The sequence below is a fragment of the Neofelis nebulosa genome, chromosome 9 (genome assembly GCF_028018385.1).
Source record: "Neofelis nebulosa isolate mNeoNeb1 chromosome 9, mNeoNeb1.pri, whole genome shotgun sequence".
In the NCBI taxonomy this organism is placed as follows: Eukaryota; Metazoa; Chordata; class Mammalia; order Carnivora; family Felidae; genus Neofelis; species Neofelis nebulosa.
The window spans coordinates 96,093,834-96,115,076 of record NC_080790.1 but is presented as its reverse complement, the minus strand read 5'-3'; the positions used below and the strand labels follow the sequence as shown (position 1 = coordinate 96,115,076).

At 36.8% G+C, this 21,243-nt stretch overlaps 1 protein-coding gene across 1 annotated transcript in view; it reads right to left on the bottom strand.

Moving 5' to 3' along the window:
- Window positions 1-21,243, bottom strand: part of RALGAPA2 (Ral GTPase activating protein catalytic subunit alpha 2) — a 324,808-nt gene that overhangs the window by 171,308 nt on the left and 132,257 nt on the right. Inside the window, exons 19-23 of the mRNA XM_058684743.1 lie at window positions 17,373-17,463; window positions 15,769-15,945; window positions 5,049-5,242; window positions 4,097-4,195; window positions 3,703-3,858 (exon numbers count right to left, since the gene is read on the bottom strand). Coding sequence (XP_058540726.1) covers window positions 3,703-3,858; window positions 4,097-4,195; window positions 5,049-5,242; window positions 15,769-15,945; window positions 17,373-17,463 — 717 coding nt within the window. The remainder of the gene's footprint in view (window positions 1-3,702; window positions 3,859-4,096; window positions 4,196-5,048; window positions 5,243-15,768; window positions 15,946-17,372; window positions 17,464-21,243) is intronic.

The window sequence follows — 21,243 nt, the reverse complement described above, 5'->3', positions numbered from 1 at the left end:
AGTGGAAGACCCTTCACAGGAAGGCTGGGCAATCAGTCCCACAAGTCACCCCAAATTTTATTCATGATGTATAGTTATTTTGAAAGCCCTTACAATCCAAATTATTTTCTTTCTAAACCAGTAACAGGATCAATTTTTTTTTAATTCAGAGTGGAGGAAAAGTACAGCTATTTCAAAGCATTTTTTCAATCATACTAATAAAACTATATGATTTTTCAATCATACTAATAAACTAATAAACTCAGACTACACATGAACTTGGGAAAATACTACTTGATAAGGTCACTGTTTTAGCTATTAAATTATTAAGTTAATAGACTAGCTAAAACTGGTCCAAACAAAAACGTTGGTTTGGAATGTGATGCATTTTGGCTGTTCAAAATGTATTACTATTAATATTTTAAATACAGAAATGACTATATTTGTTTTCATAATGAATTGGCCACCATATTAAATGTAACCATGGTTTTATACGATTGTATCATAGAACACAGTCTGTGAGACATCTATTTTACAAATAGGTTTTTAAAAAAATTTTTTAACATATATTTATTGTTGAGAGACAGAGAGAGACAGAGTGTGAGCAGGGAAAGGGCAGAGAGAGGGGGAGACATAGAATCTGAAGCAAGTTCCAAGCTCTAGGATGTCAGCACAGAGACTGATATGGGGCTCAAACTCATGAACTGTGAGATCATGACCTGAGCTGAAGTCAGATGCTTAACTGACTGAGCCACCCAGGTGCCCCACAAATAGGTTTCTTTAATTAAAAAAAAAAGTTTTCAATTACTATAAGGACCCATAGGTCTGGAAATAAAAGATTTTTAACATCTTAGAGCTTATTTCCACTTCAACACTTTTTTAGTCACTGCTGACATAATTTTGATACTCTCATATTTAGGGAAGCATTTGTAAAATGACTATGCCACACAATCATGCTCCCAGGGCCATGGGCCTTGGGGCCATTTCAAAGGCCAGTGGTGGAGGGTGAGCTACACAGTGAGTTATGCAGGCAAGTGTGCCACCCAGAGGTGAAAGGAGGAAATTCACCTTGGATTTTTTTTCTAAGATAAAACTAATAAATGTTAGAACATTTTAAATTATTTGCTATTACTGACCTTACTAAGAAATAAGGAAGATTTTTATAAGGTTCTCTCTGCAGGAACAAAGTCTTTTAGCACCGGTCTAGTGACTTTTTGAGAACTCTCATAAGAAGGAAATGGTACTAGTCACAGGTGCACAGTTCACGGATTAAAAAACTGAATTTAACTGTATTCTCTACAGTAAGTGCTTTCTTGTTTTTTTATAATTAATGTAATATGTGTTTCCAGAAGAACATATAAGTTCTGGGACAACCACCATGATCCATTTAGGCATGTGGACCAAAAGTTAAACTAATTATCAGAGACATTTCTTCTTACTTAAATGAGAAAAGTTTCTTTCATTAGAAGGTTTTCTGTGCAATTTTCTTCTGGAAAAGAAACAAGGTTTACTTACAGTAAGTAATTCTTTTGGCAGACAGTCAGGGCTTCTCAAGTATATACTAATAATTGTTAAGGTTGCAGAATACAGCCACTTCTATTAAGCACACATAAAAATTCAAGCCTCTAATGGCTAGACAATAGGCTGATTATAAAACAGAGATTTATGATATCCCTGTTTTGTCTTACAAGTCTGGATGTTGGGATCACTTTTAGTAACAGACCAACATTTAAGACTTATGTATTTTACAATGAACCACAAAAAAATCAAACTCAACTGAAAACATGACATATATTAAAATGGGAAAATGATTTTAAGTATAAAATATGAAAACTCCCTTTTCTACCCTGTAAAATCATATTTTTTAAATAATATTTTGGGTTCTCAAAGTCTTATTTCTTCTCACTTGATCGTTTCATTTCCACTCTGATAGACTTTAAAATAGAAAGATGATCCTAAATTTACATACATTTATGTTACTTTCTAGAAAACTCATTCCAGGAATACCCCAGTGTTGGCTGCTGACTTCTAATTTGTTTTTATTAATTGAGAAAATTCTACAGTTGATTGTTATTTCCAAGTAAATTTTTCTCCCTGCAAAATCTTAGCAAAATACTGCTTTACAGTACTGTGTTGTTAACTAAGCTTTTGTCTCTTCTGTCACTGAGGGATCTCTTCACGATCCATGAGAGTTAATTCTCTTCCCTATTTATACACCTCAATCTCCACCCACCTGAAGCTACGTCATTCTGTGAAAGACGCTTCCATCTGCAATGATGGCTACAGATATCTGAGCACAGGACACAAACGGCTCTACTTTCGCACCTCTATTTCTGCGTTTATTTAGGAAATCAATGAGACCATGGGTGCAAGTCCAGCCTATTATATAGGGATATCTTCCATGCATTTTTGGAACTGGGGCAGATACGACAAAGACAACCCAGTAGGCCAGTACAGTTACTGCTTCAGATAAAAGCTCAATGATGAAAGCTCCAGGGTGTTATCAGGGATATATTGAGAGAGTTTTAAATAGGGCTAAAGGGTCGAGAAGCTTCAAGAAACGCGTTCTGAAGCAACAAGGGAAAACTGGCTACTCAGGAGACTGACCTCTTAACACATACCCTAAGTTTATCATCAAGGTCTGTGTGTCCGTATTATACTTTCAAAGAATAAAACAGAAACACAAAGGATGACTGCTTATAGCTCACGAGTGATTCAAGTTCAGTGATGAGTAGCTACAATTTCAAGGGTAAGTGCTGAAACATTCTCTATACCTCTTATTGCTCAAGAAGACCTAGTGATAACATTCAATGCTTTGAAATTGCTTAAATCTCTCCTCTTCCAGTATCCTGCTCCCAGTGCCATCATCTTACTGCTCATCATTTTTAAATTCTATATTCGTTTGACCACTTCCTAATTAATCTGTCTCCAGGCCCAACCTCCCACTCTACACTACCACTGTTACATTTTCAAATCCATTCGGATTCCAGAATAATCCTTGGAAGGAGTCCAGAATAATCTCTGTGAAGTACAAACCAGTCATATCACTCCCTTGCTTGACATTCAGGCAGAGAACCAGGACTCTGGGTGTTCCTGCTCCCCTCCTTGCTCTCTGCCCATGGGCAAGGGTAGGGAGGCGTGGGACTAGCCATATCCTTCCTACCCTGCACATCCAGGATCTACCAGAAGGGGCTGTCACTACTGACTCCTCTGACCTTTCTGTTTCAACTTAACCCACCAATCATATTCCTTTGGGAGAAATGACAATGACTCCTCATCAAGAAATGTCAGCACCCCTAATTTACACATGAGGTCTTTTACAAAAATATCCTAACTACTAAAATAATACTTTTCAAACATTTTTAAATGATCACAATGATTTTGTTCAAATAATATCTAATGCAGAACCCCAACAAAAAGTGGCTGAAACAGCATTTTTGAATTTGACAACATAAGCTGAAGCTAAATCATAAAGCACTATGTAAGCCACAGAATAAAGTTCAAATTTGGTTGGCATAATGCAAAGTCAGTGGAGAGAAGCAGGAATGTGACAGAATCTGATTTACGTTTTTGAAAGACCAATGTGGTTGTTGTGTAGAAGAGCTGAAACTACTGAAAATTTCAACATGTTTGATGTCTTTTCATGAACCCTAATTTAACCTGCAAAAAGCGAGATGCACTTTCCACTTGGTGGGCTACTGTGATAAGGGAGTCACCGAATACCTGATCCTCACTGGTTAATCCCAGGTGCATCACAAGGTAAAAATGCACTAGGAAGTCCCTGTTTGGCAGAACGTCCTGGCGTCTGGTCATCATGGCGCAGATCAGTCTGTAGGCTTGCAGTTTGCCTTCCTTATATTCGTTTGGCAATGTTGTCGCCTGCCAAGGAGATGAGGTTTAAAGATTTAATCAGCTCCAGATGCAGAGCATTTTGACATTTCATTTACTTCTCAGTATTCCATAAGAGTTGTTTATGAAGACGAAGGATGCAGTTAGTGGCTTTAGTAAGATTCAGCTTGTCTTCAAAACGTGCAGTCTTGGCCAATTACATTTTTTAAACTCAATTTCAGAAAGGAAGAGGAAATTGCAATAAAGGAATAAACACATATCCACTTGCCTTAAATAGCCATGATGCAAACATTCTGAGTGGTGGGATCAGCACCGGTGGAGACGGAGAAGACTGGTTATCCAGGCTTATTGCCAGATTATCCCGTATCTAATTCACAAAGAGGAGAATTTTAGGAAAGGCCACACATAGTTTATCGCAATGATATTTCAATATTGTGTTCCATGGCCAAATAGCTACTTCTCATTAAATTTCTACATGTTGAGCGAAAACCTACAATATGTACAAGTTTTTCTTCTATCATGAGATCTACTGCCATTTTAAATTATGTGTCTCACTTACTGTACATGGTTTTAGATTTAATACAAAACTAGGGCTTTGTTTTCCCTTGAGTGTTAATTCCTCAAAACATCTTCAACTCCAAATGATAAGGAATGGCCTAATAAGTTATACTGTATAAATATGAATCACATTTTCTAAAAACGAACAAAATCCAAAAAACTTAATAACCTGGGGAAAGCATAGATTATAATCAAAACCAGAATGAAAACTGTATGTACTCTAAGATTCTACTTTTGTAAAAAATATGTTTATCCACAGAAATAAAACTATATATTTATACTGGTTATCTCTGTGGAATGGTGATGTAAATTTTCTTATTCATACTTTTCTACATTTTTTAAATCTTGTACAATAAAACTGGTATCACTTTTATCAAGAAAATAACAAAAACTACTCAATACCCTACCCCTTAATATCTTACAGTAATATTCTACATACATATGCATTAAATGAAATAGCTCTTCTGCATTTATGAAATGACCAAACTACAAGTTATTTATTATTTATTCTGTGACAATCAAACAACTTTGTCTAAACACCGAATATATGTTCCAGATTACATTCAGTAGTTGACTGCCAACAGGGTTTTGATGTTAAATCAATGATAAATGATAAATCAATTTTCCCCTCTTAGAACAAAAGGGAATGTGGCAGGACGTACCTTTGCTAGCTTGTACCAGAGTTCATAGAGATGGCCAAAAACTTTGGCATGAATCTTGGGGGACTGGATATTATTCACATCCCCGAGGATTCCCAGGACTCTTCGCCATAACACAGCGGCAGAGTCTGGGTGCCAACCGGTAAGGTTCCCTCCAGCAATTATACTGCAGTCATCTGCAAGGCACTCACTGCTATCTATGGAGGAAAACATGTCTGTAAACACAATCTTGATTTCATCATTACAGCCCTTTCTCTTCAGTGCAAATCACTGATGCTTGACAATTTACATATTCAGGGTAAAATAATTAAAGATTAAAAGTGTGCAATGGCTGATGATTCCAAAGGATGGAAAAGCAGAATCAGTAAAGAAAGGTCAAGTGACTTTTCATTCTTCAAACTAAAAGGGCAACAACCTAGAGATGAGAAAAAAGTTCCTGGAGATCCTGTGAAAGGTTTTATACAGCAGAGGAGGGGAAGGAGGAGAACGCTGAGCAGGATTGGTAGGGAACAGGGCCATGAAAAGTAGGTGGCGAGGGACAGCCTCAATGCTGGGGTGATATTTGTAGTGGCTGTTATTAACTCAGGCTTATTGGGGTATAATTTGTTTACAATAAATTTTACCCTTTTTAGACTCAAGGAGTTTTAAGGAGTGTATACAACCATGTAACTGTCACCAAAAACTGCCATGAAAATTAAGATACGGAACAGCCTCATCACTCCAAAAGTTCCCTTTTATAGTGAGTCCCCTCCCCTTATTCTTTGCCCCTCACAAGTACTGCTGTTTTCTTTTCCTAGAGTTTTGCCCTTTCTAGAATGTCATATAAATCCTACAGTATGATAATGGTGTGAGTGGGTGGTGTAGGTAGCGGTGTGGATGCCGTCACCTAGCTTAATGCATGTGAGATTCATCCATTTGGGGGCTTCTTATTGCAGGTTAATCTTCCATTTTATGAATATACCATAGTTTGTTCATCCATTCACCTACTGAAGGATATTTGGATAGTTTCCTCCTGTTCTCAATGATTATAATAAAGCTACCATAAACATTTGTGTATAAGTGTTTGTGTGAATGTATGTTTATAGTCTATTTTGTAAGACCAGAATCACAAAATGGCAGACAGTATTTCTTTGCTTATTTCTTCCTTTTAGTGGGCCATATCTCCTAGTGGTGCTTGAGAAAGGGGCATGTCCCTATAGATCTCTAAGTGTTTGTTCCCTGACTTGTAGTCCATAGTTTGGTTGGGTATAGAATTCTGTGATGGAAATGCTTTGCTTCAATTTCTTTTACTTTCCTTTGTTATTAAATTTTTTTAATGTTTATTTATTTTAGAGAGAGAGAGAGCAAGAGGGGAGGGGCAGAGAGAGAGGGAGACACAGAATCTGAAGCAGGCTCCAAGTTCTGAGCTGTCAGCACAGAGCCCAATGTGGGGCCCAAACCCACAGACCATGAGATCATGACCTGAGCTGAAGTTGGTTGCCCAACTGACTGAGCCACCCAGGTGCCACTCCTTTGTGATCTTAAAGTCAGCAAGCAGTATTTTGAGGCTTGAAATTATTTTATGGACAATTATTAAGTTGGCAAAATTTGTATCCTCTTTGTACCTAGTGTTCTGAAGCCTCCTGGTGTCACCTGGTCTATTTTCAGCCACTGTGTTTGCCAATTCATTAGGTCCTTTTGACTACAATATCCAGGTATTGTATTGACTTCCACTGATTTGAATTTATTTCTGCTGCCATATTTCTATTTTATTTTATTTTTAATTTAGAGCATGAGCAGGGGAGAGGGGTAGAAGGAGAGAGAGGGAAAATCTTAAGCAGGCTCCATTATCAGCACGGAGCCTCACGTGGGGCTTGATCCCATGACTCTCAGATCATGACCTGGGCCGAAATCAAGAGTCAGATGCTCAACCAACTGAGCCACCCAGGTGCCCCTCTGTTCATATTTTCAATATCCAAAAGATCTTTCTTGTTTTCAGTCCATTTTTACACTCTTGGTCCTTCTTTCATGGATACAGTATATTCTTACCTCATGAAGATATTAATAGCTTTTTAAAATTTTATTTCTTCCCAGCCTTTTTTTTTAAACTCTAAGGTAAAAAATATTTATAGTGTTATATTAATATGTTTTAAGTGTACAATATAATGATTTCAAGAATTCTATACATTACTCAGTGTTCATTAAGATAAGTGTACTCTTAACCTGTTTGGGGGGGATGGGTTAAATAGACTTTTTTCAGACTCCTTTTAAGATCTGCTCCATTCTACTTCATCCCATATTCTTTTTTTCTAATAATTTTTTTAAGTTTATTCATTTTTGAGAGAGACAGAGCATGAGCAGGGGAGGGGCAGAGAGAGAGAGGGAGAGAGAGAGAGAGGGAGACACAGAATCCAACGCAGGCTCCAGGCTCTGAGCTGTCACCACAGAGCCTGATGTGGGGCTTGAGCTAATGAACTGTGAGATCATGACCTGAGCCAAAGTCGGACGTTCAACCGAAGGAGCCATCCAGGCGCCCCTACTTCATCCCATATTCTTATATTTGTCTTGTGTTTTCATATTAGATACCTTTTTCAAATGGTTGGGGATCCTTGGCTATCTGCTCATATTTAAGAATGGTCCACAAAAAGCTGAATGGAAGCATAGTGCACAGGCATTATCTTTGGAGAGTTTCACCATGTTCTCAGAAAACCTCAGACATACGTTTTCTTTGGGGCTTTTATTCCTAGAACCCAAATTCTAGGAAAAAGACTCTCTACTGCTCAGAGAGTATGCAAATTATTCTTTAGTTCCTTTGTTTTCAAGACAGCACCTCTATACTTAGCTGTTTATTGGTGACTCCAGGCCAGAAACCTCCCAATTTATTTGCTTCCTCTTCTGGGATGAAGTTCTAACTACTTCTTAAATAGACTTCCAAACAGTCTGTCTGTTTTTAGCCCCACCATTTCCTCCTACTTCTACAGCTACCTCATATGGACAATTTTTTAACCCTTTTAGGAAATCTACAATAACTTCAGTCAGCTTGCTTCGTGGCTCTCCCCAGTACCAACACAGGATTCAGTGCCCTCAGGTCTGCTGATGCCTTGGCCATGTGTCATCTGTTACAACTTTTAAAAGTTGGTTACTACTGCCTTTTTTCCTGCTGTCCCTGTCCTTGTGGATTTATGTCTAACTTAACATTAGACAAATGTCTAATTTGACATCCCCCGTTGCTCATACCTTATGTAAGTATGGTACACCTACTATAATTAATAGACCAATATTGAAACATTATTATATCAAGTCCATACTTTATTTAGACCTCTTTGGTTTTTAACCTAATGTCTTTTATTAATTTTTATGTTCCAAGATTCCATGCAGGATATCACATTACATTTAATTGTCATGTTTCTTTCACCTTCTCTTGGCCATGTCCTTGTTTTTGATGACCTTAACTGTTTTGAGGAGAACTGATCAGGTATTTAGTAGAATGTTTTTCAGTTGGGATTTGTCTGCTGTCTTTCTCATGATAGACCTTTCTTTTGCATCATTGTTATTATTTGCTTTTGCATTTCTGAAGTGAACTTCTCTTAGCTCTGATGTATGTATGATCTTTTCCTAATATTCTTGGATTTCATTTGCTAATGCTTTTTTTAGGATTTTTGTTTACAAAAATTTAAGTTTGTTTATTTTGAGAGAAACAGTGCAAGTGGGGGAGGGGCAGAGAAGGGGAGAGAGGGAGAGAGAGAGAGAGAGAGAGAGAGAGAGAGAGAGAGAGAGAAATCCCAGGCAAGCTCCATGCTGCCAGTATAGAGCCTGACTTGGAGCTCAAACTCATGAAGCTGTGAGATAATGACCTGAGCCAAAACCAAGAGTCAAATGCTTAACCAACTGAGCCACCCAGGTACCCCACAGGATTTTCATTTATATGCTTTTAACTGAGACAGACTCTAATTTTCCTTTTTCAATACTCATTTTGTCTGGTTTTACTGTCAAGGTGTCACAAGGTAAATAACAATTTTGGGAGCTTTCTTTCTAATCTCTGCAACAGGAAAAGATAGCTTCTCTTTTATTTGAAGCTTCAGTAAAACTGGGAATTGTCCTTTATTTTTATAAATCTATTCAAATTAACCTACTGTATTATTTTTTAAAGCTTACATTGTTTTTGTAGTTCTGTTCCTTTTTACCCTCATTATTTTTTCCTCAATTAATCCTGCCTACTTGTCTATTTTATTAATGCTTTTGAAGAGTTGTTTTTGATCATCTTCACTGCTTTCTAGTATATATGTGCATTCTCTTAACTTTCTTAGTTCATTTTTATTAACTTCTATATACTATCCTGCCATTTTTTCCTAATTTTTTGAATAGAACACATAGATCAATAATTTTATTTTTTTTTCTTTTGAGAGAGAGAGAGAGAGAGAGAGAGAGAGAGAGAGAGAGAGAGAGAAAACACATGAGCAGGGGAGGGGCAGAGAGAGAGAGGGAGAGAATCTTAAGGAGGCTCCATGCTGTCAGTGTTTGATTCCACAAACCTATGAGATCATGATCTGAGCCAAAATCAAGAGTCAGACACTTAACTGACTGAGCCACTCAGGCACCCCAATAATTTTCTCTTCTAATATACACACCTAAGGCCATATATTTTCCTCCATATAACTCTTCAGTTACAATCTAGACATTGTGGTATGTAACTTTCACTGTAGTTCTGTTTGAGGTATTTTCTAATTCACAGTTTCTTTTGGACTTAATTTATTTGGGGTGCAGTTTTTAGTCTCTTAATTTTGTTCTTAATTTATTTCATCATATTCACAGGATGTGGTATAGTTTCAAAGTATGGACATGTGTTGAGACTTAATGATCTAATTGGTCAATTTCTGTAAATATTCCATGTGCTTTTAAAAATCACACGTATTTTGGGGCGCCTGGGTGGCGCAGTCGGTTAAGCGTCCGACTTCAGCCAGGTCACGATCTCGCGGTCAGTGAGTTCGAGCCCCGCGTCAGGCTCTGGGCTGATGGCTCGGAGCCTGGAGCCTGTTTCCGATTCTGTGTCTCCCTCTCTCTCTGCCCCTGCCCCGTTCATGCTTTGTCTCTCTCTGTCCCAAAAATAAATAAAAAACGTTGAAAAAAAAAAAATTAAAAAAAAAAAAAAATCACACGTATTTTGAAGTTCAAAGTTTTTTATATATATCCATTCAATCAGGATAAATTGTATTGTGTACATCTTCTCTATTCCAATATTTCTCTGCTTGACTGATCAATTAATAAGAACTCACATTAAAATTTCCCACTATGATTATGGTTTTATTAGTAGTTCCTTGTAATTCTGTCAAATTTTGCTTCATATATCTGGAGGCTATGAAGTTCATATAAATTCAGAGCTATTACTGTCACTAATAAGTGATTTCTGCTTTAAAGTTTATGTAACTGACATATATTTAGTTTAGCTCAGTGATCTTTCTTCCCAGCTACCAATGTATGTACTTACTTATGGTCTTCCTGAACACAATGTATTAGGGTTACCTCTGGTAAACATCATATGGCTCGGCTTTAGTTCTTCAATGTAAATGAGATTTCTGATTCCATGAGTTTCTGATTTCAACTGCAAGTTTATATGGTTTATATTTATTGTAGTTGCTGATTTGATTCTATTTCTAATATCTTACTTTCAGCTTCCTGTTGAAGTTGCTTTTGCTTTGCTTCTTTTTTTTTTTTTAAGTTTTCTTGTTTGTTTAAGCAATCTCTACACCCGGTGTGGGGCTGGAACTCACAACCCTGAGATAAGAGTCAGCCAGGAGCCCTGCTTTGCTTTGCTTTTGAACCTTTGGAGGGAGTTTTAAGAGCTGTGTCTTGCCTCCACCACTAATCCTCTTTCTCTATTGTCTTATTACACTTTTCATTAACATAATCATCCCCAAGTTCTACTGCTTACCCCACACAAATGAAGACAGACTGATTTCTAGGCAATTAACCCCCCACTGGGTGTCATTTTGAGTATATATGTTGCTGGTGTTTTAAGGCCTAATCAAAGAAATGGAAGTACAATATATGGATGTGAGGAACTCAAGTAGAGAAATGACAAGCTGGCCAAAAGGAGCAAGGAGGAGTGAACCTGACAAGGAGCCGGGGCAGATCCAAGAACAGTTCTGTATCCTTCCAACACTGCACCCATGACAGCTGCTGAGAGCTTATTATATTAGTTATGGAACGATCCCAAGACACTGAAACAAAGGATTTAATAATGATGACACATAGTGTCATGGAAGGGCCTTCCAAAACACAGAAGCACTGTTCCTTCTTAAAGAAAAACACATCTGTATTTCTTACAGAGGAATCATATAATCAGTTAAAGAGAGACATTATAATGAGCAGATATAGTCCAAGCTGGAATTCCTACATACTGTACCTGAAAGAAAGTAGAGATAACAAAAGCCTAATGACAGACCTTCTAGGTTCTCGAATGTTTACAAAACCTCAGAAGAGACACTCACCTTCCTAATGTTTAATCAGTAAAATAAGTACATCTGTCAGTCTGAGAAATTATGTTGAAGGCTTAATGAGTACTTATAAATCAATATAAGCCCCCAAGTGAACAAATAATATGGCATTTATGTTTCTCATAAAGAATGTCATGATGCCTTTAATCCTTTGAGGATTAAAAAAAAAAAGGTAAGGGGAATAGGTAGATGATTTACAAGCTTTGTCTCATCCTCTACCACCACCCAAAATGCAGCCATCCAAAGAGAGATCAGCTCCCAGCATTCCAATCACACTGGAACTCTGGCTGAGTAACAACTCCAAGGAAATGTAGGCCAGGTACCTTGTCACCTATACCTCTCTGCTACCAGCCAACTAATAGATTCTCAGTTATGAAAGAATCCCATGTAGAATGTCTGTTTTAATACTGCTTTGCTCTCAGAAAAATTTATGCCTCAATGATAAAAATCCTAGGAAACACCCCTTATCACATTATCAAATTATGTTGAGTCCTTTAGAAGTATACGAAAGGACTGCATGCTCAATATTAGTGTCACTTTTTTAAACGAATTGAAATGTTTTTGCCCAAAATTACTTCCACTCATGGCATAAGTAACAGAACAGATGCTGACATTTTACATGTAGATGGTTCCTCAGTGAAGCAGCACTTAATTAAAAATGGGGATTTGAGAGATTTCAGAAAATTTCATGCCACCCTAAAAATACCAAGTACTTATTTTCTTTCTCATGAGCAAGCTAGCATACTAGCCTAGTATCTTTCTGTTTCATTATTACTAAATGCTACAAGGCATTTAAAACATTTTATTGAAGTAGAAAGTCTTGCAAACCAATAAAATCATAATTTTTCTCCAAACACACATGATTTTAACAGAGAAATCTAAAGTATAGAACTGTTCAAATACGCAAAGGATTTTAGTCATGAAATGTCTTGGTAATTGGTAAAACAGGCACTTATGACCAGATGGAGATTTCACATGGCTGCAATTTTATGTAGACTTGGTAGAATGCTGATGAAACATTGCTGGCGCTTTGTAAATAAATTTCCCTTTCAATTTGAAAACTAAACAAAAGGCACAAACCCAAAGGCTCAACTGAAACACCTTCATTCTGAAACCAGAAAAATCAGGCCTGGATTCTGATGATCAAAAGTAGAGAAGTAGCCGGTTGGCATTCAGTTGACCACCACTACGGCCTGACTCCCCTCTTCTTCCTCATCTGCTTTACGGACATACATTATTCATTTTAAAGATTTTAGAAGGTAAGCAACCAATCCCATGGTAGTTTGGATGCGCCCACATGTCGTGCCATAGCCCTATTTCTAGGAAATATATGAATGTGACTATAAATAACTTCTTTCACAACAATCATTTTCAATGAACAATAAATTTAGCTGTTATTTTCAGCAAATGTGTAATAATGTAAATGAGAAAAGAAATATAAAATTGTTAACCTGCTAGTGATGGATTCAAGGTTTTAGAAGCAGTTTGTTATCCTAAACATTTGGTAATTGGTAGGATTATTCAACAAGAAACAAAGATACACTCAAATTGTTTGATCATTCTCTGCATGTCCTGAAGATCAGGCTAACATGAATTTTATTTTGTACATTTATGAAGAAATTGTTCTCTTAAGAACAGAAAGTTAAATTCAGAGCTGTGATAATCCTTAAACCTTATCATATTACAGTTTGTCCTTTTCACAGATGACAAGATGAACTATTGAACTGAGTGTACCGATTCTCTATATTAGTATTTCAAAGAAAAACTAAGTATTTGGAGGAGTTAATCACAACATAGAGTGCATCACGTGAAATTACCTCACACAAGTTTATTAAATTGACCTGTCCCATGCATAGTCTGAAGTAGGATCAAAACTAATCTTTCCAAAGGACAGACAAAAGAAGTAAGCACCCAATTTTCTTTCTTTTCAATAAAAATAATTAAAACTAGTTCTTGTTTTAGTAAATTCAACTTACTGAAAATTTACTATTGCCTTTGACAGTACCACACTGATGATTTCCCTTGAATAATCTGTATATTGGACCCAAAGAAACCATTTATTCCATACATGCATAAATAATTCTCAAATAGTTTAGAGGGTGTTGCAATTGTAATTTTAACAACAATGCAGTAGAGAGGAGTAGACAGCACTGCACTAAATGCAAAACACTTTGGAAGCCAGTTCCAGCTGTGGTAATTACTTTAGCTAGACAATATATTTTCTCTGGGTCTCAGTTTCTCCATTTCTAAAACAGAATTGAGAAGACTTGGCCTGCTTACAATAAAGAATCAGAAAGGATGCCTCAAAGTTCTTTGTAAACTGTTAAATACTTTATAAATTTACGGTATTATTATTTAAAATCATTACATGTATCTCTATGTCATTATATATATAAAGAATTGTAAATCATTTTTAAAAGAATCAAAAATTTGAGAAGCACAAATTGCTACCCAATAATTTATGAAACTAAACACATGATTTTGCCAATCATTTTCTCACTGACTCTGCAAGGCTATTCTAACCACTGGCAGATTTGAATACATAGATCGAAGATGTTTCCTGTCTTTTAAGGACAGCACTGAAGGATTATAAGGCAATGCATTATTCACTTATAGCTAAATGGTTTGTTTTTCTTTGTTCACGAATCTAATCTAAATTAAAATACACACATTAAATACACATTAAGTTCTTACTTCTTAGTCTTACCTCTCTCACAGATAAAAGATTTTATTCAACACCATTTTTCTATGCAAATTTTATGAAGTTTTGATGTAACTCCATCAGCAATTTCCAAAATCATTAGAGATTCATTAAATTTTATATCATAATTAATGAAAACCAAAGTTTGCTTGGTTAAAAAAAACTAAGGTAAAATTTAAGCCTTTATTTATCATTAATAAATGATTTTTAGCATTTTCAGGGCACCTGGGTGGCTCGGTCAGTTAAGTGGCTGACTCTTGATTTCAACTCAGGTCGTGATCTCATGGTTCCTGGGATCAAGCCCATCATCATGCTGATAGCACAGAGCTGCTTGGGATTCTCTCTCTCCCTTTCGCTTCTCCTCCCTACCTCGTATGTGCATGTGCTCTCTCTCTCTTAAAATAAAATAAAACAAAAAATAATGATTTTTAACATTTTAATAATACTTTTTACTCAATTTGTGCTTTCTAGTTTGTTGTTGTTTTCCTAAGAGATTATCTGCCCATAAGTATGAATATGGTGGACCAGGAAGGACTTTGTGTGAGTGTGTGTGGGTGTATGTGCATGTGTATAGCTAAAACTGCAGAGCACTTCCATATGCACTGTTCTGTGCACTTGACTTACGTGTTCACACATTTATTCCTCCAACAACCCTATATTGGGGACTATTACTACCCACATTTTACAAAAAAGAAATTGACAGAGAGGTTAACTTTCTCAAGGCCACACAGAAATTCCTTGGCAGAACCTGGATGAAGACCAGAAAGTTTGCCTCTGTAGTCCATTCATGAATCTTAAAAATATAATACTCTGGGGGAAAAAGTAGCAAAAAATGCAGATTATGATATCATTTTTTAAAGTCTTAAAATTTAAATTAAATGATACATTATTTGAGGACACAGATACATGTGGCAAAACTATAAAGAAATCTAGGAAATTATTACTGAAAAAATTGGGGATAGGCTGACAGGCTGATGAGAGAAGGGAAGTGACTTGAGAAAGGCCTATAGGGAACTTCACTGGTGTGGGAGCCATTCTATTTCTTAAGTTGGGTAGTAGATTCACTGGTGATCATTTTAGTACTATGGGCCATAACTTACAAATATGTCGCAGCTTATCTGTCAAATATTTTATTGTAAAACTTAAAGAAAATATTAATCAATAAGCTATTCAAACTCTTTAACTTATTCTGTATTTATGATACATGTGAGTTGGATAAATTACTCTTCTCTGTTTCCAGAGTAAAGCAAATGTGGTCAGGAATGGCAAAGGCTTGGCATGAATATCACTACTTCCTCTCATGATGGACAGTGGTTCGACATGGCTTGCTCCCTCCCTTATCTGGCCAATGTTTTAGAATGTGGAGAGGTCCACGTAGGACTCTGAGAATTCATGACTGATTAGGAACAGGTGGTTGGGGCTACTACACCAATTTGGTTGGAGGTAGCACCCCATCATCATTGTGCTAACGGATCCCTAGAATTCTTGCAACTGGGAAACTCTGGGATTCCCAATTGGTAACACTGATGCCTTTCAAAGATGCAGTTACCTGTTAAGTTTGAAGCATCAGTGGGACTCAGTTGTAACCAGTGGCGGGCATCAGAGTCAGTCACAACATCTGTGGGAGTGCTCAGTTCTGGGTCTTCGTCACAGGTTGGCCATGGGCTCATGGACAGCTCTGCCTCGTTGTTATAGCCCAGAGCTGTGTCACTGCTGACACTTTCACCTGGCACAACAGAAGAACCGAAGTCTGAAATAACAAATTGCTGGAAATCAGAATGCTCCCGATTACTAACATGCAAGTAACTAAACAGTTGACGCAGCAGGAATCTTTCAGGGGATAGGGGCTCAAAAGGTGACTCTGTAGGGATCTTTGCCAACAAAACAAAGCTCCCAGGTACAGGGCATTGATAGTCATTACAAGCTCCATGAATGTAACATGTCACATGAAGTGACATTCTTTTCAAGGAAGTCTTTAATTCAGTTATCCCATATACCCAAAAGATTATATCAGGTCCTTAAGCTTTCTATTGCAATATACACAGCTACAAAATAGGAGTGAGTGGAGGAAGAAGGTGGGAATTCATTTCACCATGAATGCAAGTTTATTCTCCTAGCTATAAGAGTCTAAGGATGCTTTATACATTGAGCTCAATATTTAGTCCTAAACCCAGAGTCAATCACCCACACTCACTGAGGGATGAAGTGTCCAACTGCAAAAGATTTTCTCCAAAAGAAATTTTTTCCCCTTTAAACACTAAAAAGTTCTAATTTGTCATCATACAATGACGCTTTCAAAGGCTATTAAGCCGTATAGAGCTATTTAGTCTGACACAAAACAGACCTAGACAGTCTATTCCTCCAAGTCTCCTGTCTACTTCAAAACAGTTTTATGTGTCTACCCTTCCTGTCTGCCTACTCTTCTGTCTGTTCTTTGTATTTGCTGCTGACCATCCCTCAGCCTTGTTGCTTGGGATTTGCTGTCCTTTCTTCACTTGCCAAGAACTACAAGTTGTCCCAGCCATCAGATAAACTGAAAGTTGCCCCAGAAACCAACCTGTTAGGTCCCTAACTTCATCTGCCACAGAACTCCAAGCCCACAGGGTCTGAAGGTGGAGCCTAAGAGGAGCTCCTCTGCCTCTACCAAAACCAGCCTCGATTTGCAGGAACTGCCTGTTATGCAATCTGAGAAGGGCATGGCCAGGTACCTGACTTCATGGAAGCAAAGTATTAGGGCCACAGTTTACAATATATAATATATCCAAGGATTTGAATCAGATTTCAGTTTTCAGATACTTATACCATTGACTTCAATGTGCTTCTGAAGCTTTTTGTTCCTAGCCTGTGAGAACTTTCTGGAGAAGATCAGTTTTCCTTCTGGGTTTGTTTGCTCACCTAGCCATTGACCTTGGTTGTGCCTCTTACCTGGAGAAAGACCTGGGGTGGAAGGACAGGCCTCTAAGGCACACATAATGGACTGGACCTGGTTTACTGTATGTGTCGACTAACCACCCATCAATCCTGGGATTCCAGGAATAAAAATGTCCCAATTCACAACCATGACTCTTCAGAGGATAAGATACAAGTTATAAGAGAACAAAATAGATCCACTCTTAAGTGGGATGAACACAGACCACATTTCCTGGAACTTACTCTTCTGTCTTTCCTTACATTTTCCTTGTGTCTGCTGCAAATCATCTTTTAAATCCAATTCAGCAGGGCTGCTGCTTCTTCTGATTAAGATCTTCAGACAAAAAGAAATATTGCATTTGTTACAGGAAAGTTCTAATTTTTACAAGACTAAGTTTCTAGTCCACATTTATAAAGAAAAAGAAACAAACAATAATAATAGCAACAAAAAAATTGAATGATGTTTTCCACTTGAAGGATATGTGTTCACAAATTACTATAATTGAATTATAAAATTACTCAAGATCTGAAATTTTTGGCTTCTTCTTTGTCAAGTGACATCCAATTAAATTGATCTACCAAGAAGGGATGCCAAATTATATGGAAATAATTTATTTTTAAAGTTTTATTTGTACTTCTGCTTGAGCACACATACATAATGAAGCCAATTTGCAGAGGGCCTAAGTTACCCAGGAATGGTGAGTGTGCAAGCAGGGAATGTGTAAATTCTATCTAGGTATCTAAAAGTCACTCAGTGCCTCTTTGTGAAATATGCAACAGACTTTCCTGAGCACCGCCTCAACACCTAAACCTTGTGTTAAATAGAGACGACTAAAAGATTTGGAGGCAATCTGCATCCTCTAAAATTTATAACTTGCTTGGAGAGACAAAACATACACATTACACATAATGATTACAGTGTACATAAGCAAAATGTGCAAGCAAACTCTCTCTAAAAGGTATGCAGAGTAAAGTGTTACCTTAATCGGCTCACAGTTACAGGACAGCTGTTCAAGAAGGCAACAGACATGAAGTGGTAGAGAGAAGGCAGGAGGGGATTCAAGGCAGGAAGCACTGAGTGGTAATCAGCAAGTTCTATGTGCAGGAAAAGAAGCTGATTATAGCAGGCCATGCAAGGCAGTCAGGCGAAGAAGGAAAATGTTAAGAAAAAAACGCAGACCACCTTCTAAAAGAGGTAGCTGCCAGTGGGCCTTCAACATCAGGCTTACAAATTTCAACCCAATATTGACAAAACAAGCAACTGTATGTTCCAGATAATAGTTTACTGTGATTAAAAATTCAACTAGAAAGATAAGTCTAGTAGTCATCTGTGGGATATATTAAAATTAAGAAGAAAACTGCTATGAACTGTTAGACTGAATAAGGAATGAGATGATAAGGCTTTTGATGGTGGAAAAGGAGAAGAAAAGATAAATAAGAAAATGCTGTAGAATGACAGACAAGAGCTTATATGAGACCTGTATATGGGAGTGGAAGAAAATTAAATCACAAAAGGATATGAACCTAGGGAACCATAGGAATGATGGTGATGAAGGAAAGGAGGGAGGGAGGGAGGAAAGAAGGAAGCATAAGGATAAAGGAACTTGAGAAGATTTCTGATGTTTTAATTTTCATATTTAGGCTAAATATCCAAAGCAAATGTACCGTAAGTGGGCAATAAAAATCTAGGAGTGAAATAGAGGATTAAGTCAAGAATGAAGATGTGAATTTAAGGTCCTCCAGTGCAAAGTGTGTAAGAAACCTAGGGTTCAATGAGCCAACTAAAGGGAAAAATATTAAACAAGCAAACAAATGAAAAGGAGGGGCTGAGATATACAATTAAAAGACAGGACAATTATTAAGCTAAAGCACAGAAGTAGGTCATGGATGAAATATCTAGAAGACTAACAGTACATGAAAAAAATACTACCCAGCCTTAAAGAAGGATGATATATACCTAATGTGATAACAGAAATATACCCAGGATCTTTCCTCAGCTAAAAAGCAGAATGTGGGTGGTTCTGACTACATGAAAGATGTTTGGAATTTCCTCCAGCTATAGAAATAGATTTTATGTAAGAATTTCAGGCTCACAGGCAAGTAGAATAAATCTCCCAGTGATCCATACTCCCCCCCCAAAGTGAGCAGAAACGAGAGCAGTGAAAACAGGGCTGCCATAAGGGTAAATCTACTATTGCCACTGCCAGTGGCAAAAGGACTGAGATTCCGGGATTAAAGGAGCACTCATTGGTTCTTGGAAGAAACAAATGCACATTGTCCTGGTGAAACTCCATCACTTCAGACATCCAGATTTCCTGTAGATTAAGATCCATCAGCTAGGAACTCATAATCAAAGATCACTGAATACCCAAGGAAATAAATCATCATGTACAAGAGTCTCAGAAACAACATATACTAGATTTAGACCCCCCTCCTACCGCCCCCCCCCCGCAAGGACTTCAGACAATCAGAAAAAGAATTTAGAATTGTAATTTGTGACTATTTTAAAGACATAAAAGATAGAAATCACAAAAATGAGCAATCACAAAAATGAGCAAGCAACAAGAAATTATTAGAAATTACAAGAATGTTTGAAAAGAATTAACCTGAACTTTCAGAAGCACAAGTTATCATTGTTGAACTAAAAAACTCAGTGGAAGTATTACATAGCCAACTCCATATGAAAAAACAAAGATCTGAAAAACAGATCTAATGAATCACCCAGAATGTACCAGAGGGTCAAGAAGAGTGGCAAATGTGAAAAGAGACATAAAAACATGGAAGACAGAATGAGAAAGTCTAAACATATTTCTACACAAAATTCCAGAAAAAAAGAGCTGAAAGAACAAACGAGGCAATATTTGAAGAAATGACTACCAAGAATTTTCCAGAAACAATGGAAGAACAAGATGCAGGGCACATAGCATATACAAAAAAGGACAAATGTATAAACCAAAAGAAAATGCACCTAAATATAATGCAAGAAAACTGAAGGGCAAAGACAAAGAATAGCAAGGAATGACAACTAAACAGAATGGACAGAACTCTCAAAAACAACAATGAAAGACAAAAGATAGTAAAAAAATAGCTTCCAATAGAAGGTGGGGGGAAGGGATAAAGAAGTGGAGGAACTACAGTAATTAAGATGTTGTACTACTGGCCAAAAACACAAAGTAACCAATCAGTCAAGGTAAGTATATATGAGAGAGAGGTATCATTTCAGATCAATGAAGGAAAGATGAATTCAATAAATGGGACCAAGGACAAGTGGTTATCCATGTGGGAAAAAATAAAATAAAATTAGATCCCTACCTCCATAAATAAGAATCAATTCAAGATGGATAAAAGACTTAAATGTGTACAGCAAAACTGAAACACTTAAATATTCTTATCCTTGTAGAGTTGGCATTTTAATATTTCATAAACCTAACTATAAATATAATTAATAATCAAAAATACCAAAATTAAGAACTTCTGTTCATCAAGACACCATTGAGAGAGTGAAAATATAAACCACACACTGGCAAAAATATTTTCCAGAAACATAACCAAAATAGGATTACTCTTCAGACTATATAAAGAATTAGTACAAATAAGAGAGAAAAAGAAAAAAAAATCAATAAGAAAATGTCAAAGACGTCACATGAAACACACATGGTCAATCAACATGTGGAAATATTTTAAACTTTATTAGTAATCTGAAAAATGCAAAATAAAATGAATTCCCATTTTCACCCACCTAACTCACAATCTGACAATAGCAAGTATTGACAAAAATGTGGATGAATGGGAACTCAACACATTGTTGGCAGAAATATAAGTGGTGTAATCACTTTGGAAAACATACAGTCTCTTGTAAAGAATATTCTTCTACTTTATGTCTCATTAATCCCATGCCTACATAGTCACCATAAAGAAAAATCTCAAACATGTAGATCTTGAAACATATACAAGAGTGCACATAGCTACATTTTTCATTGATAAAAAAAAGATGAAACAATCTATCCATCAACAACAGAATGGAAAAATAAGTTGTGACATATTCACAATGGAGTGTCATATGGTAGAGAAAACTTAGGCTACACGCCACAGTGTTGATAAATCTTAGAAATAT